The sequence below is a fragment of the Penaeus vannamei genome, chromosome 17 (genome assembly GCF_042767895.1).
Source record: "Penaeus vannamei isolate JL-2024 chromosome 17, ASM4276789v1, whole genome shotgun sequence".
NCBI lineage: Eukaryota > Metazoa > Arthropoda > Malacostraca > Decapoda > Penaeidae > Penaeus > Penaeus vannamei.
This window is the reverse complement of record NC_091565.1, coordinates 40,098,036-40,113,035: the sequence shown is the minus strand read 5'-3', so window position 1 is coordinate 40,113,035 and position 15,000 is coordinate 40,098,036. Positions and strand designations below refer to the sequence as shown.

The following is a 15,000-nucleotide window of genomic DNA, read 5'->3' as shown; positions in this document are numbered from 1 at the left end:
CAAAATTGATGAGAGAATATACCATCAATTAGTATGGAGAGTAATTAACACTCAAGCACACATACACATACGCACATCATGTAAGTACCACACTGTTTGAGAAGTTTTGTGCCATAGACTTTGTAATAACTTTCTTAAAGTATTATTATTTTCATATCGTGTTTGACTGTTCCACATTGTAACCATGTGAATGCTTTCTGCCATGATTGTTCATTATATTAGCTGATTGGTATATTCAGAGGTTAAAGAAAACTGATTAGAACTGAGGCCAAAGTATAAGATAATTTTGGGCTTGTTATCGTATTACTTGTACGAGAAACGATCGCCTAAATTGACTTAATATATTACAGGGCCCTGAGAAAGGGGTAACCAGAATCTGCCCCGGAGCATTTAAAAGCGTGTAATCTCGTGTTTATACATTTGGACGTGAATATGGTTATAAAAAAATTACTTCAAGACATTTAAAATATCATAATATATAACAGATAAGAAGCAGGTTTCAACTCTGCAATTACTTCATTTAAAATATCATAATATATAAGTTAAGAAGCAGGTTTCAACTCTGCTTCCTAAAGACATCATTGATGGCTTTATTTTTCGTACGGGGGAGGAGCATAGGGAGGTGGAGGATCGAATTCGGGGGCGCTAGCAAAGGGCACCCCCGTTGTTGGACCTGCGCCAGGTAGGTGTCCATAGGGAGGTGCCTGGGCGTACGGCGTGGAGCTGAACCCAGGCGCAAACGCAGGCGGTGGCTGGTACTCCGACCTCGGGGAGGGAGCGCTTGCAGCCGGGTAAGGGGCTGGGGAAGCCGACGAAGACGCTCCTGCAGGTGGCGTCTGCCTCGGAGAGCCCGAGCGATAAAAGTCTTTCCTTCCAGGGTACGAGTTGTTGCCTCCAGCCGTCGAGGAATTTAAAGGTGTGTACGTGTAAGTGGCTGACAGAGAACCTGGGGCCATGTTTTGGGCCTGCGGTGGAGACAACTGATACGCCGTTGGGGTATTACCAGGGTACTGAAATACACCAGTGTTCTGTTGAGGGACTATTTGCAGGGGGCTGCTTTGGATGACGCGGCCCGGGGTTCCTCCTGAATGTCTGCAGATTCTGTAGCCGGCGAAGAGAACGACGCCAACCACAGCTGGAAATGGAAAGAAAGGATTTCCTTTACATAAATACACATTTTTTTTTTATCAGGTAAACAAATGAAAGGAAATGCATACAAACACACGCATGTGTGTGTGTCTGTACATATGTATACGTATATATAATACACACACACACACACACAAACACACACACACACAAACACATACACACACACACACACACACACACACACACACACACACACACACACACACACATATATATATATATATATATATATATATATATATATATATATATATATATATAACAAAGCACAGTCCACATACCTGCAACTATGAACAGGCCAAGGACGCCGTGTGCCAGCATATCCGAAGATGTCAAGCTTATTATGAGAATAATAGCAAAAATGATCGACAACATGACTGACACCAGCTTTACCTTCCCGCCCTGTGAATGTCAACAAATAGTAAAATTGGTCACAGCGAGTTATTGTGAATTAAACTAGGAAACTGTGTACTCTGAAAGTCTTGGTTCTAGATTTACATATCAAGAGCTGGTTGTTAATTTGCAAAGTAGATAGGAAATGTATCACCAGCATTTATATTCTGTGTCATACTTAACAACAAGAAGTAGTAAAATTGGTCACAGCGAGTTATTGTGAATTAAACTAGGAAACGATGAACTCTGAAAGTCTTGGTTCTAGATTTACATATCAAGAGCTGGTTGTTAATTTGTAAAGTGGATAGGAAATGTATCAATAACATTTATATTGTGTGTCATACTTAACAACAAGAAGTAATAAAATTGGTCATATCAAGTTATTGTGAATTAAACTAGGAAACGTACTCTGAAAGTCTTGGTTTTAGATTTACATATCAAGAGCTGGTTGTTAATCTATAAAGTATAAAGGAAATGTATCAATAACATTTATATTGTGTGCCATACTTAAGAGACAGGAGGAATTTCATGAACACGAATAAATGTGATAGAAAAAAAGGAATTAATCCTTTGGACCTTATTTTCAAAATCCCGTAACGATAACTAATATATTTAAAGGAAAAATGCATCGCTAACAATCCATTCTATGAATCCATTTTACTATGTGGCATAACAAATAAAGGTAAATTCATGAATGTAACAATGAATGTGAATGCTATTATACACAGTGGCTTGCAATGAAGATATCCAGATTGGAAAGGCGATAATGAACACAAAACAAGACTATAGTTGAATAATAATAAAAAAAATAAAACTATGTGGCATAGGAAATAAAGGTAAATTCATGAATGTAACAATGAATGTGAATGCTATTATACACAAGAAGTATGGCTTGAAATGAAGATATTCAGATTGGAAAGGCGATAATGGACACAAAACAAGACTATAGTTGACTAATAATAAAAAATAAAACTATGTGGCATAACAAATAAAAGTAAATTCATGAATATAAGAATGAATGTGAATGCTATTATACACAATGGCTTGAAATGAAGATATCCAGATTGGAAAGGCGATAATGGACACAAAACAAGACTGCAGTTGAAATAATCATAAACTCATCTTTATTTCTTTTACATGACACCCTATTTTATTACAGATTACATCTTATTCATGACGTGATTGTGACTAATTACTGGATACTCTTTCCTTGACAATGAATTCCTTCAATTATTGAAATAACAAAAAATACAAACAATTAACTAAATGAGTGACTAATCCCCAATTAAATAACAAATAATCACTTCTCACCGAAAAGCCACCGCTTGATAATTGCTGTGGCACAATTTGCACGGTCTGCCCTGGAGCGGGCGCTGTGCAATTCTGGCTCATCACTGCAACAGAGGATTTGGTGTCAATACAGTACAGCGAATTATAATATAGGAGGAATTGGCGCATTTCCATAATTTCATTGTTGTTATTCATGGTCTTTTTTTCGGCTCATATGTGAAGATTTTTTCCATATGTGCCAAACTATGGATGAGAGAGTATTTGCTTTTATATTAATTGATTTGTGATAGTAAATGAGATACTCGTGTAGTTTTTTTATATTCTTTGTTCGGTTCATATGTAAAGATTTTTTTAATATGTGCCTAACTATGGATGAGAGAGTATTTGCTTTCATATTAATTGATTTGTGATATTAAATGAGTTATACTCGAGTGTAGCTTCGTTTATTTTGAAACTAATGTATAAAGCATTTAGGGGTAAATTCTTTGGCCATTCATCACTGTACACTGTATATATTTTTTCAGTCAAAAAAATAATATATGTATTCATATATAACAACAACAACAACAACAATAACAACAATAATAATAATAAACAAAGATATTGGCATATATTTCGAAGGAAACACTCCAGATATGACATTAAGCATTCTACACTTACTCCTGTTGCTCGTATACTGTGACGTCACACTTTTATATTTACAGCCTCAGTTGCCATGTACTCATTTACCCATGTGCGTACCAGAGGCATGAGAGTTAGTTCGCATTTGCCCTTCCTGTATTTTCCTTGTTCAGATCCACCCTGTAATAGAGCACTGATTACACGAAATAAGAGAATAATAATTGCAGGAGGATTGCGAAAATATAGCTGTTTCGAAAGCTACATTCTTCCAGACATCCATAAAATATCTGACCCTCCCTCCTTCTGTGTACGAAAGTGTATGAATGTTCATTTTCTCTACAAACTAGCAAAGGCTGAACAAACGGATCTTTTCAAGCCTTCTCCACACAATTCACTTCATCACCATCATAACATCTAGAATAGAGGAAAATATGTCTGAACGTTGACTATTTATAGATCCTATTCACTAGTCACTTCACTAGCTCTCCTCACCGCTCTGTCTACTCGCACTGGCGCCTTGTGGCTTCGTGTCTTGTGGTTAATAAAAAATCGAGATATCTGTAAACAATCACCTATTCGCACAGTATTTGTTGTCATGTCTGTTAAAATGACATGATAGATATTAGGCCATTTATATGACGATGGGTTTAATAGAGATAGAGGTGAGTTTCAGCCTATAGTTAAGTCACATACAGTCTTCGCTGCCAGACGCACGACTAAATGAAAATGTGGGAAAGAGTGTTTTATTGATCTGTGTGGTGTTGACTTTTGTGGTGTATCCAGTATCATTATATCTTATATTTCATTATCTTGATAGCTTAAAAGTTTTAGAAATGAATGTTCGATTAAAAAATACGCACTTGAACGAGCTTTCACACACACTACAGTACACACACAGATATATATATATATATATATATATATATATATATATATATATATATATATATATATATATATATATATATATATATATAGTTAGTACATACTACATATATATGCATTTATGCATATTTCTTACATGTATACATGCATACATGTATATGATATATTTACACATATGTGTATAAATGTAAATATATACATGTGTGTGCGCATGTATGTGCGAAAAAAAAAGACACACATACATAACACCTTACCATTAAAGAGAACAATCCTCTCCATATTAAGTATATATATGATTTAAGTATATACTTATGCGTGTGTGTGTGTGCATATATTCATGCATTGATGATGGCGACGAACTTAACGCTTTAGAGGTTGTGAGCACCAGATGCTACCAGATCTTGGAGGTTGTAATTAAAAGGGTTTTTTCTTGTGGTTTTATTAAGGAAGGTAGAAGCGAGACCCCCAAGAGACCCCAGTGTCTTTGGGGGTCGAGAGCGTGGTGGTGGCGCCCTCAGACCACGTGTGTCTTCTTCGTCTGTCTGCCTTCTCTCTCGCTGTCGGATGAGTGGTCTCTTCTCACGCGACAGCTCCCCTCGAGACAGGTGCTGCTTTCAGGCGCCGGAGTATCGGAAGTCGTAGCAGCGTAGTCACCTGATTTCGTTCGAGGAGGAACTCACTGCAGGAGGGTAGCTGTCAGAGATGGAGGTATGAAGCATGGAAATTGACTCCCCCGAGGAAATCAAAACCTAGAACAATATAAAAATTTCATCGTTGCAAGGACAGGCTGGGCAACCCGGGAAAGAAGTCGAAAACGAAATTTGAAAATCCCGGGAGTTCCAATAATACGCACGAACCCCCGCCACCCTCCCCACCCCCCCACCCCCCCTCGAAGCCCCTCCCGCAGCAGCAGCTGACAGACAGTCCGCCGCGAGACCCGTGACCTTCGTCATTCCTCGTCAGTCCGTGGCAGGAGATGAATGTCTTTCCGTCGACCTGTCTTTGATGGTGCTGACTTATTCTGTTCTTTCGTCGATTGTATTATTAATGGTGTTTTTACAGCGTTTTTTTTTCTTTCTTCCTCTATTTTAAGGATGTGATTTCCTGCGTTGCGAATGATTCTTCTACGAAAAGTAAATGTGAAGTTATTAAAAAGCTAAACTTTCAAATATCCTCATGTTTTTAGTCCTTTGATAATTATCATATTTTGCGTAATAGTGTAGGCCCGGGCTATTATTAACTACTAGGTGCTACGCTAGTGATATATACATAAACATTGTTATCAAATATGTATGTATGTATATATATTGTATTCAAATATGTATATATATATATATACATATATATATATATATATATATATATATATATATAGATAGATAAATAGATAGATAGATAGATAGATAGATAGATAGATACAAAGATAGATAGATATGAATGCATATGCATACATATATGTATGTATATATACACATATACATTATATATATATATATATATATATATATATATATATATATATATATATATATATATATATGTATATATATATAAATGTATGTGTATATATATATACACATATATATATATAAAAGCATGTATGTATGTATGTATATACATATATATTATAACTATATATATATGTGTATTCATATATATAAAGAGAGAGATAGATAGATAAGTAGATAATAGATAGATAGATAGATATAGATATAGATAGACAGATAGATGAGTATATATAATCTTTTTATTTACTGGTTTACTTGTATTTTTAGATATGTTTGGTCGGACAATATATAAAAATGTTTGGTAAAAGTATTGACATTGAACGTATTTACGTCTGCACGAATGGCAGTCGATGCAGAAATACTTTTACGCTCTGGGCTTTATGAAATGATTAATGATAATGATTAAAATCGTCAGAATAATAATAATGATAATGATAATGATTATAATAATGATAGTGATAATGATAGTGATAATAATAATGTGTATAGTGATAATGATAATGAAAAATATTAATGATAATGATCATGAATATAATAATATTGATAAAAAATGTAAGCCAAAAAAGTATATAAAGCTGGAGCGTAGAGGAGAGAGAAGGAGAGAGAGAGAGAGAGAGAGAGAGAGAGAGAGAGAGAGAGAGAGAGAGAGAGAGAGAGAGAAAGAAAGAGAGAGAGAAGGGAGAGAGAGAAAGGAGAGAAAGGAGAGAGAGAGAGAGAGAGAGTCAGAGAGAGGGAGAGAGAATGAGAGAGAGAAAGAGAGAGAGCGAGAGAGAGAGAGAGAGAGAGAGAGAGAGAGAGAGAGAGAGAGAGAGAGAGAGAGGGAGAGAGAGAGAGGCAGAAGGAGAGGGAGAGAGGGGGGATGGGGGCACAGAGAGATAACGGAATTACGGAAGTGGATGAATGTATCTTATTTCCTAGATATAGATCTGTCTATATCTGCTTATATATATATATATATATATATATATATATATATATATATATATATATATATATATACATTGTGTGTGCGAGTGAGTGTGAGTGTGTGTGTGTGTGTGTGTGTGAGTACACACACACACACACACACACACACACACACACATATATATATATATATATATATATATATATATATATATGTGTGTGTGTGTGTGTGTGTGTGTGTGTGTGTGTGTGTGTATGTGTGTGTGTGTGTGTGTGTGTGTGTGTGTGTTTGTGTGTGTGTGTGTGTGTGTGAGTGCGTGTGTGTGTGTGTGAGTACATATATATATATATATATATATATATATATATATATATATATATATATATATATATATATATACTCTGTGTCTTCCTCCAGCTTTTGTCACACACACACACACACACACACACACACACACACACACACACACACACACACACACACACACACACATACACACACACACACATACTCAAATGCGTGTGTAGGCTCGCTTTATCATGATATCATTTTAAACATAATGCTATTGAACCGATTCCTGTGATATTGACCTTTGATATGTACCAAGAATCAATACCACAGAAATCAATATAACTTGGAAGAACTCGTACTGTCTCGCGAGTCCAACGCCATTTCCCACATTTTCATGAGTCGTACGTCTGGCAGCGAATCCTGTCTACCATTCACTTAAAAGGATAAATCTCCACTCTACCTCTAACACAGCCATTGCACTATGAATGGCCTGATATCCATCAAGTTATTTTAACATACATTATAGCGAATACAGCGCGAATAAGGGACTGTTCACAGATATTTTGATATTTTACGAAGCTCTTGGCAAACGAAACCTGCCACAAGGCGCCAGTGCGAGTAGATAGAGGTGAGAGAGAGACTCGTGGAGTGACTGATGGATAGAAACTACAAACATACCTACTTCAGGCATATGTTCTTTTCTTCTAAGTGTTATGGTGGTGATGAAGTGAATCCCGTGGAGAACACACAGAAAAAAAAATTGTTCAGCATTTCCGAGGTTTTAGAGGAAAGGAACACCCATACACGTCCATACAGAGGGGGAAGAAACAGGGTCAGATATCGTATGGCTAACAAGACTATAGCTATCGTAACTGCTCCATTTTATAATTCGTTATTCTCATCCTTTATTATTCTCTTATTTCATATAATCAATACTATATTACAGGATGGATTTGAAGGAGAGGAAGCAAATCAAGGTGAATGCTTACTAACTCTCATGCCTCTGGTACGCACGTGAGAGAAAGAGTACATGGCAACTGAGACTGTATATAGAATATTATGACGTCATAGGCCGGGCCATATATCGTTGCTTATAGGCCCGGGCAAGCTAGACTTCGGAAATCTAATTGAACTGAACTGATTGCAGGATACGAGCAACAGGAGTAAGTGCAGAATGCTTTTTTGAGATATTTCTTGTGATGTGTAGGGATGATATAACAATATCTTTTATTATATCTATTTGTCAATAAAAAGTATACTCAGTGTACATGGATGAATGACCATGGGAACTACGCCGTACTTCTTCATATATCAGTTTCAAAGTAATCCGAACAAAACTTGAAAATTACACAATTACTCTTAATCAATTAAAATTTAATAAAATACTCTCTATAGAATAGCATAAAGGCCTAATGATAACTAAAAAAAAAAAAAAAAAAAAAAAAGGAAATTGATGTTTGTCCTCTAATATACTACATACAACTGACTACACTGTGTCTAATGATAACTAAAAACATTAAAGAAATACTCTGATGTTTGTCCTCTAATATACTACATACAACTGGCTACACTGTGTCTAATGATAACTAAAAACATTAAAGAAATACTCTGATGTTTGTCCTCTAATATACTACATACAACTGGCTACACTGTTACCATAACTTCAGTGCTCTCTTGCAGCAATGAGCCAGGATTACCCCAGCACAGTTTCCGGTCCACGGCAGACTGCGCAAAGAGCCCAAGAGCAATCAGACGGTAGTTGTACGGTAAGAATTGATTGTTTGTTATTTCACTGAAGGCTTTTCACTCGTTTCATTTCATTATTGGTAGTTTTCGCCAACTGTATAATTAAAGGAATTGATTGAGAAGAAAAATGTATTAAGCAATTCGTCACATTCACGTCATAGCGAAGATGTAATCTGTAATAAAAGCTCTCGGGTTTTCGTTAAAAAAAAAGCCCACAATGGGAAAAAAAGGAGAGTTTAGAACTATTTAAATTACGGTCTTGCTTTGTGTCATCACATTTCCCATCTAGATATATTAATTTCAAAGCCAACCTCGTAGTAAATAACAGCATTCACATTCACCCTTTCATGCACGAAATTCCTTTTATTTGATGTGCCACATAGAATTAATTCTATGATATGCATTTCTCTTGTACGTATGTCGTTTTTTTTCGGTAACTGCTTTTAAACCCGTCTAAAATAAAGCTTTAAGTATACATTCCATTTTTTGTCACATTTACTCGTGTTCATAAATTTGCTTTTGTCTACTGCATGTCATTTATCATATCTTACAGCGATACATTTCCTATCAACGTTTTCCAAATCCAATAAACTTTTCATACATCAATCTAAAACTAACACTTTGAGAGTACATCCTTTCCTAAATCGTTCACAAGAACTACTACTCTATCGTAGTTAATGTCACTACTTCCCACTGGCATTTACAGGGTAAAAAGGCGGCGCAGGTGACAGTAATGATGATAATGATTGCTGTTTTTTTTGTCATAATGATCGTGGCATCCCCGCGTGGAGTGTCAGAAGGAGCTCTGGATATGTTGATAGCTGTAGGTATGTGGACTGTGCTTTGCTATTCATATATACGTGTGACTGTATCCACAGACACACACGCACACACACACACACACACACACACACACACACACACACACACACACACACACACACACACACACACACACACACACACACACACACACACACACACACACACACACACACACACACACACACACACACACACACACACACACACATATATATATATATATATATATATATATATATTTATATTATATCACATTAAATGTGTATATATACATACATATATATATATATATATATATATATATATATATATATATTGTAAATATATATATATATACATATATACATATAATAATTAAATGGGTGTGTATATATATGTATATATATATATATATATATATATATATATATATATATATATAATATATATATATATATTGTGTGTGTGTGTGTTTGCATATATTTCCTTTGAATTTTTTTTCACTTGAGAAAAAATATCAGTGTATTTTTGTAAAAGATTTTTTCTTTCTTTTTACAGCTGTAAATGCCGTCTTTGTCCTCGTCTGTTACAAAATATGCAAATGTACAGGTGGAATTCAAGAATCACAGGAAGAGAACCAACAGACCTCCGGTGAAATACCAGCCGGGCGTCCAGCGTCTCCACCCCAGGCCCCGAACAGGGCTCCAGAGTCCCGTCCAGCCACTCACACATACACACTTTTAAATTCCCTGACAGCTGGAGGCAACAACTCGTACCCTGGCAGGAAAGACTTCTATCCCTCAGGCTCTCCGAGGCAGACGCCACCTACAGGAGCCTCCTCTTCGGCCTCCTACAACCCTTATAACCCTTACCCAACGGCAATTGAATCCCTCCCAAGGGCCCCTGAGGAAGAGCCACCGCCTTCATACGAACAGATACATCCCTCAGGACACATTCCTGCCGAAGGTCCAACAGCAGGGACGCCAATTGCTAGCGCCCCCGAACTGGATCCTCCACCTCCCTACGCTCCTCCTCCTTATGAAAAATGAAGACATCGTGATTTTTTTATTTTATTTTTTTATGGAGCTGAATGAAAGTAAGGTTCTTCTAACCTGCCTAACGGTTATGCATTTTAATATCTTAATTGAGATGAAATAATTTTTGATGATCCTACCCTTGGCTAAGTATATAATTACGAGATTAAACAATTTTAAATGGCCCTGGGTAAGATTCTGGCTTTCTCCTTCTCCCGAGGCCCCTGTAATACCAAGAGTTCCCTTAGGTGATCTTCATCATTTGTCCTATAAGTTCAGTGGATACGGTAACGCATTCTTTGGCCTTAGTTCTAATCAATTTTCTTTAGCCCCTGAATCTCTTATTTTTTCAGCCGTCCCCAATCTGCGCCATGGTGTGCATCAGAGGCAGGGAAAGGGCCATGTCCTAGTACGCTGGCTCAGTGCGGACTGGTAGGGGTCCGTGTAGTCCCCTTCTACAAGACGCGGTGACGCACGTTAGAAGAATTCTCTTTACGTCCTCCTATCCGCAGGGAATACCTCTCTTAATTACCCTTTATTTTTCTCCTTTCCCTTTAAACCCATTCAGTTTCCCTCCTATTCCTCTTCTCTCTTAGTTACCACTCTTATTTCTCTCCTTTCCCTTTAAACCCATTCAATTTCCCTCTTATTCCTCTTCTCTCTTAGTTACCACTCTTATTTCTCTCCTTTCCCTTTAAACCCATTCAATTTCCCTTTTATTCCTCTTCTCTTACCACTCTTATTTCTCTCCTTTCCCTTTAAACCCATTCAATTTCCCTCCTATTCCTCTTCTCTCTTAGTTACCACTCTTATTTCTCTCCTTTCCCTTTAAACCCATTCAATTTCCCTCCTATTCCTCTTCTCTCTTAGTTACCACTCTTATTTCTCTCCTTTCCCTTTAAACCCATTCAATTTCCCTCCTATTCCTCTTCTCTCTTAGTTACCACTCTTATTTCTCTCCTTTCACTTTAAACCCATTCAGTTTCCCTCCTATTCCTCTTCTCTCTTACCACTCTTATTTCTCTCCTTTCCCTTTAAACCCATTCAGTTTCCCTCTTATTCCTCTTCTCTCTTAGTTACCACTCTTATTTCTCTCCTTTCCCTTTAAACCCATTCAGTATCCCTCCTATTCCTCTTTCTTAGTTACCACTCTTATTTCTCTCCTTTCCCTTTAAACCCATTCAATTTCCCTCTTATTCCTCTTCTCTCTTAGTTACCACTCTTATTTCTCTCCTTTCCCTTTAAACCCATTCAGTATCCCTCCTATTCCTCTTCTCTCTTAGTTACCACTCTTATTTCTCTCCTTTCCCTTTAAACCCATTCAATTTCCCTCCTATTCCTCTTCTCTCTTAGTTACCACTCTTATTTCTCTCCTTTCCCTTTAAACCCATTCAATTTCCCTCTTATTCCTCTTCTCTCTTAGTTACCACTCTTATTTCTCTCCTTTCCCTTTAAACCCATTCAATTTCCCTCCTATTCCTTTTCTCTCTTAGTTACCACTCTTATTTCTCTCCTTTCCCTTTAAACCCATTCAATTTCCCTCCTATTCCTCCTCTCCCTCTCTTAGCTACCTTTCCCTTTTATCCTTAGTTATCTTTTATCCACTTTATCCTCTTTCCATTTCCCTTCTTACTTAGTTACTACTATGAGAGGAAGAAACGTTGTTAACTGTTTAGAAATATCTGAATATACCATTCATGAAATACAAAGAAAAATCAGTTAGAATGTGAAGCAGTCTAACACGATATAAAAATATATAATCCATGGCACAAAATTTATTAAACAATATGGTACTTACCTCATGTGCGTGCGCGTATGTGAGCTTGCATGTTAATTATTTTATATACTAATTAATGGTATATTCTCTCGTCGAGCCCATTGTCATGAATATTTGTAGTAATCCTGTATTTTACACAGGATTTATGTGGATGAGTTAAGTAAACATACTTATGATTCTATAAGTATTATGAACATCTACCGTAGCTCAATAAATCTGATTTATTTTCGTGTGTTATCTAGCATTATTTTAAGACAAATAAATGAATATTATATATATTTATTTTTTTCTGTCCCTACATACCGACGCCTAATCAAACAAGACAAAAAACATTAAGAAAGTATTACATTGGATAAGTGATAAAGTAAATACAATAAAGAGAATCAGCAAGGAAGAATAGAAATCAGCGATAAAATAATCAATGAAGCCAGTTAGCAAATACGTAAATAAAGAATATATTATGAATAAGTATTAGACATATGAAGAATAAGCATAAACATTAAAAATCAGCAATAGGAAAATAGACACAGGGAACAAACAATAACTTGCATGAACAATTTTAAAAATCATAAAAACAATTATGAAAAATGTAATTCAATCACATCACCTCTACTTGATTGCAAATCTTACTATTTAGTAAAAGAGACAGATACAAGAAATCATTAATTAAGCATGAATATCAAATCATAAATTCCTGACATACCAACAGGTGTTAGATACCAAAAAGGCTTATATTATTCCAACATACACATATTATGAACTCATGAACTCTCTCGATAGGAGTATTTGGAGATGTCGGTACCTGTGCAGAAGGACCAAGCTACGAGTCTTAAAGGCCCTGATAATGCGTTTTGCTATACGGTGGTGAAACCTGGAAATTATCCTGCGCCTTGGAGTCACGTCTTGATGCCTTTTGTAATAGGTCCTTGGGCCGGATCATGGGGTACTGTTGGCGGGACCACGTGTCAAACCAACGGTTGCACCGTGAGACTGGCACAGAACCTATTGTCTGCACAAACCGCGATTGCCAACTCAGGATATATGGCCCACCTGGCTCGCTTCCCTCAGGATGATCCCGCCCACCAGGTTGTTTCTGTTCGAGACAGCCTTGGGTGAAGGAGGCCTGTGGGACGACCCAGGAAGTCATGGCTTGGGCAGATCGATCAAACCTGTCGTGAGGAGCTTGAGATGGGCCGAGTCCCTGCCTGGCGGCTTGCCATGAGGGACCCTCGTAGGTACAAGCAAAGGGTGGATGCGGCTATGCGCCCCCGTCGGCGTTAGCTCCATGATGATGATGACTGCGACAGACACGCATACCAACTGAGCTACACAATCGCTAGCTATCTTTCATAGAGATTACCCATCTACTCATACTCGAGTAAGGAGAGAAAAGTTTTATGGGGAGGAGTGCCCACTGGGAGTGTGTGTAAATCTTTGCTATACAGCCTTATTTCAGCCAGGGACAGATGTATGGAATGGTATTGTTTACATCGCTCGGCCACGCAAAAGTCTCGCCCTCGAGCTATATTCAACACATGAAACACTACAATATCCGCTGAGGTCAACATGTGCCAGAGTAGCGAAAGTTATAAAGGATTCACAGTGAGATGTCAATATTCAGTAGCAGGGAGGGTCACATCATGTTCAGAGGCTGAAATATTAGCATACCGGTTTAGCAAGTGAGCAAAGGAGGATGATGATACCAAAAGGCCAGAAAAAAGATAGCATAATAAGAACAATTTGTCACAGGAAACGTATACATGTTATATAATGTGTTTAATAAAGATCATATTGTAAAGAGAAAAATAAATGAACAAGAATCACATATCTTCTGCCTAAATATGGAAGCAATTATACACGAAGGCCATTGGGCCTAAACTTAATTCTAAACCTTTGCGTCTCAAGTGCGTCAGTCGTATTTATTGTGTGAGCAGAGTGTGCACAACTCTGAGCGGCTAGTCCAAGATTCCTTGTTTACAGCCATGAGTTGGGCTCTTGTGGGGATATATTAATTATATTTAGCATGGTATCTGCAGTGCATTTACATTATTTGCAGCAAAGTGGACTTCATCAGTTAGTTACATGTTAAACATTCATCAGTACCATAAAGATGAAGAAGCACAAATACCTGCATTACTGAGGACAAGATATCGAGCTTCGAGCTGACATCATGAAAGCAAGTTAAGTTAATTTATAAGTCAAAGGGAGACGAATCGAAGCTCAAGTAGGTCTTTGCCAACCGCTACTTATGTCTCCCAATCTTGATTTTCCCTTCGAAAAAGAAAATTAATGAAATAACAGAGTTAAAAACTGCAAATTAATATAAAAACACCGGCTTTAGCACCTAACGTCCCTCCCTCCCAGTTGCTTTCTTTTTCTCTTAAGATCTCGGCCCTTACATGTATGATCTGGATCGACAATAAATTAGATGGACCATGGATATCCGACACGGCATCGAAGGAGGCCTAACTGTGGCACGGTCGCCTTAGAATGCCGTGGGTGGAACGTCGCTGGAAGATCGCTTGCCAAGACGCCCATAGATCCAGCGAAGAACTCCCAGGGAGCGGCTGTCGGAGGAAACAAGCACGGTCG

The 15,000-nt window shown here is 37.3% G+C and overlaps 2 protein-coding genes across 5 annotated transcripts in view; one reads left to right on the top strand and one right to left on the bottom strand.

Moving 5' to 3' along the window:
- Positions 1-3,967, bottom strand: part of LOC113818368 (uncharacterized) — a 4,173-nt gene extending 206 nt beyond the window's left edge. The window contains exons 1-5 of one of the 2 annotated variants that reach the window (XM_027370576.2): positions 3,949-3,967; positions 3,496-3,636; positions 2,857-2,939; positions 1,434-1,554; positions 1-1,135 (exon numbers count right to left, since the gene is read on the bottom strand). The exon at positions 1-1,135 is cut by the window's left edge and continues 206 nt beyond it. In XM_027370576.2, coding sequence (XP_027226377.2) covers positions 591-1,135; positions 1,434-1,554; positions 2,857-2,939; position 3,496 — 750 coding nt within the window. In that variant the 5' untranslated portion in view covers positions 3,497-3,636; positions 3,949-3,967 and the 3' untranslated portion in view covers positions 1-590. The other variant, XM_027370573.2, reaches the window with a different exon arrangement.
- A 3,499-nt stretch (positions 3,968-7,466) lies between these two features.
- LOC113818370 (uncharacterized) lies at positions 7,467-12,682 on the top strand. 3 transcript variants are annotated; one of them, XM_027370578.2, is made up of 6 exons: positions 7,467-7,675; positions 7,994-8,210; positions 8,728-8,813; positions 9,500-9,620; positions 10,156-10,693; positions 10,985-12,682. In XM_027370578.2, the coding sequence occupies exons 3-5, from the start codon at positions 8,730-8,732 to the stop codon at positions 10,644-10,646; spliced, it is 696 nt and encodes a 231-aa protein (XP_027226379.2). In that variant the 5' UTR covers positions 7,467-7,675; positions 7,994-8,210; positions 8,728-8,729; the 3' UTR covers positions 10,647-10,693; positions 10,985-12,682. The 3 variants fall into 3 exon arrangements, with proteins under 3 accessions (XP_027226379.2, XP_069988411.1, XP_027226378.2); XM_070132310.1 differs by having other exon boundaries at positions 7,659-7,734; XM_027370577.2 differs by lacking the exon at positions 7,467-7,675 and adding an exon at positions 7,682-7,879.
- Positions 12,683-15,000: the final 2,318 nt, after the last annotated feature.

Coding starts and splice junctions, on each gene's coding strand:
- LOC113818370 (XM_027370578.2), top strand. CDS start 8,730: ATGAGCCAGGATTACCCCAGCACAGTTTCCGGTCCACGGCAGACTGCG. Junction 8,814..9,499: donor AATCAGACGGTAGTTGTACG/GTAAGAATTGAT, acceptor TGGCATTTACAG/GGTAAAAAGGCGGCGCAGGT. Junction 9,621..10,155: donor GGATATGTTGATAGCTGTAG/GTATGTGGACTG, acceptor TTCTTTTTACAG/CTGTAAATGCCGTCTTTGTC.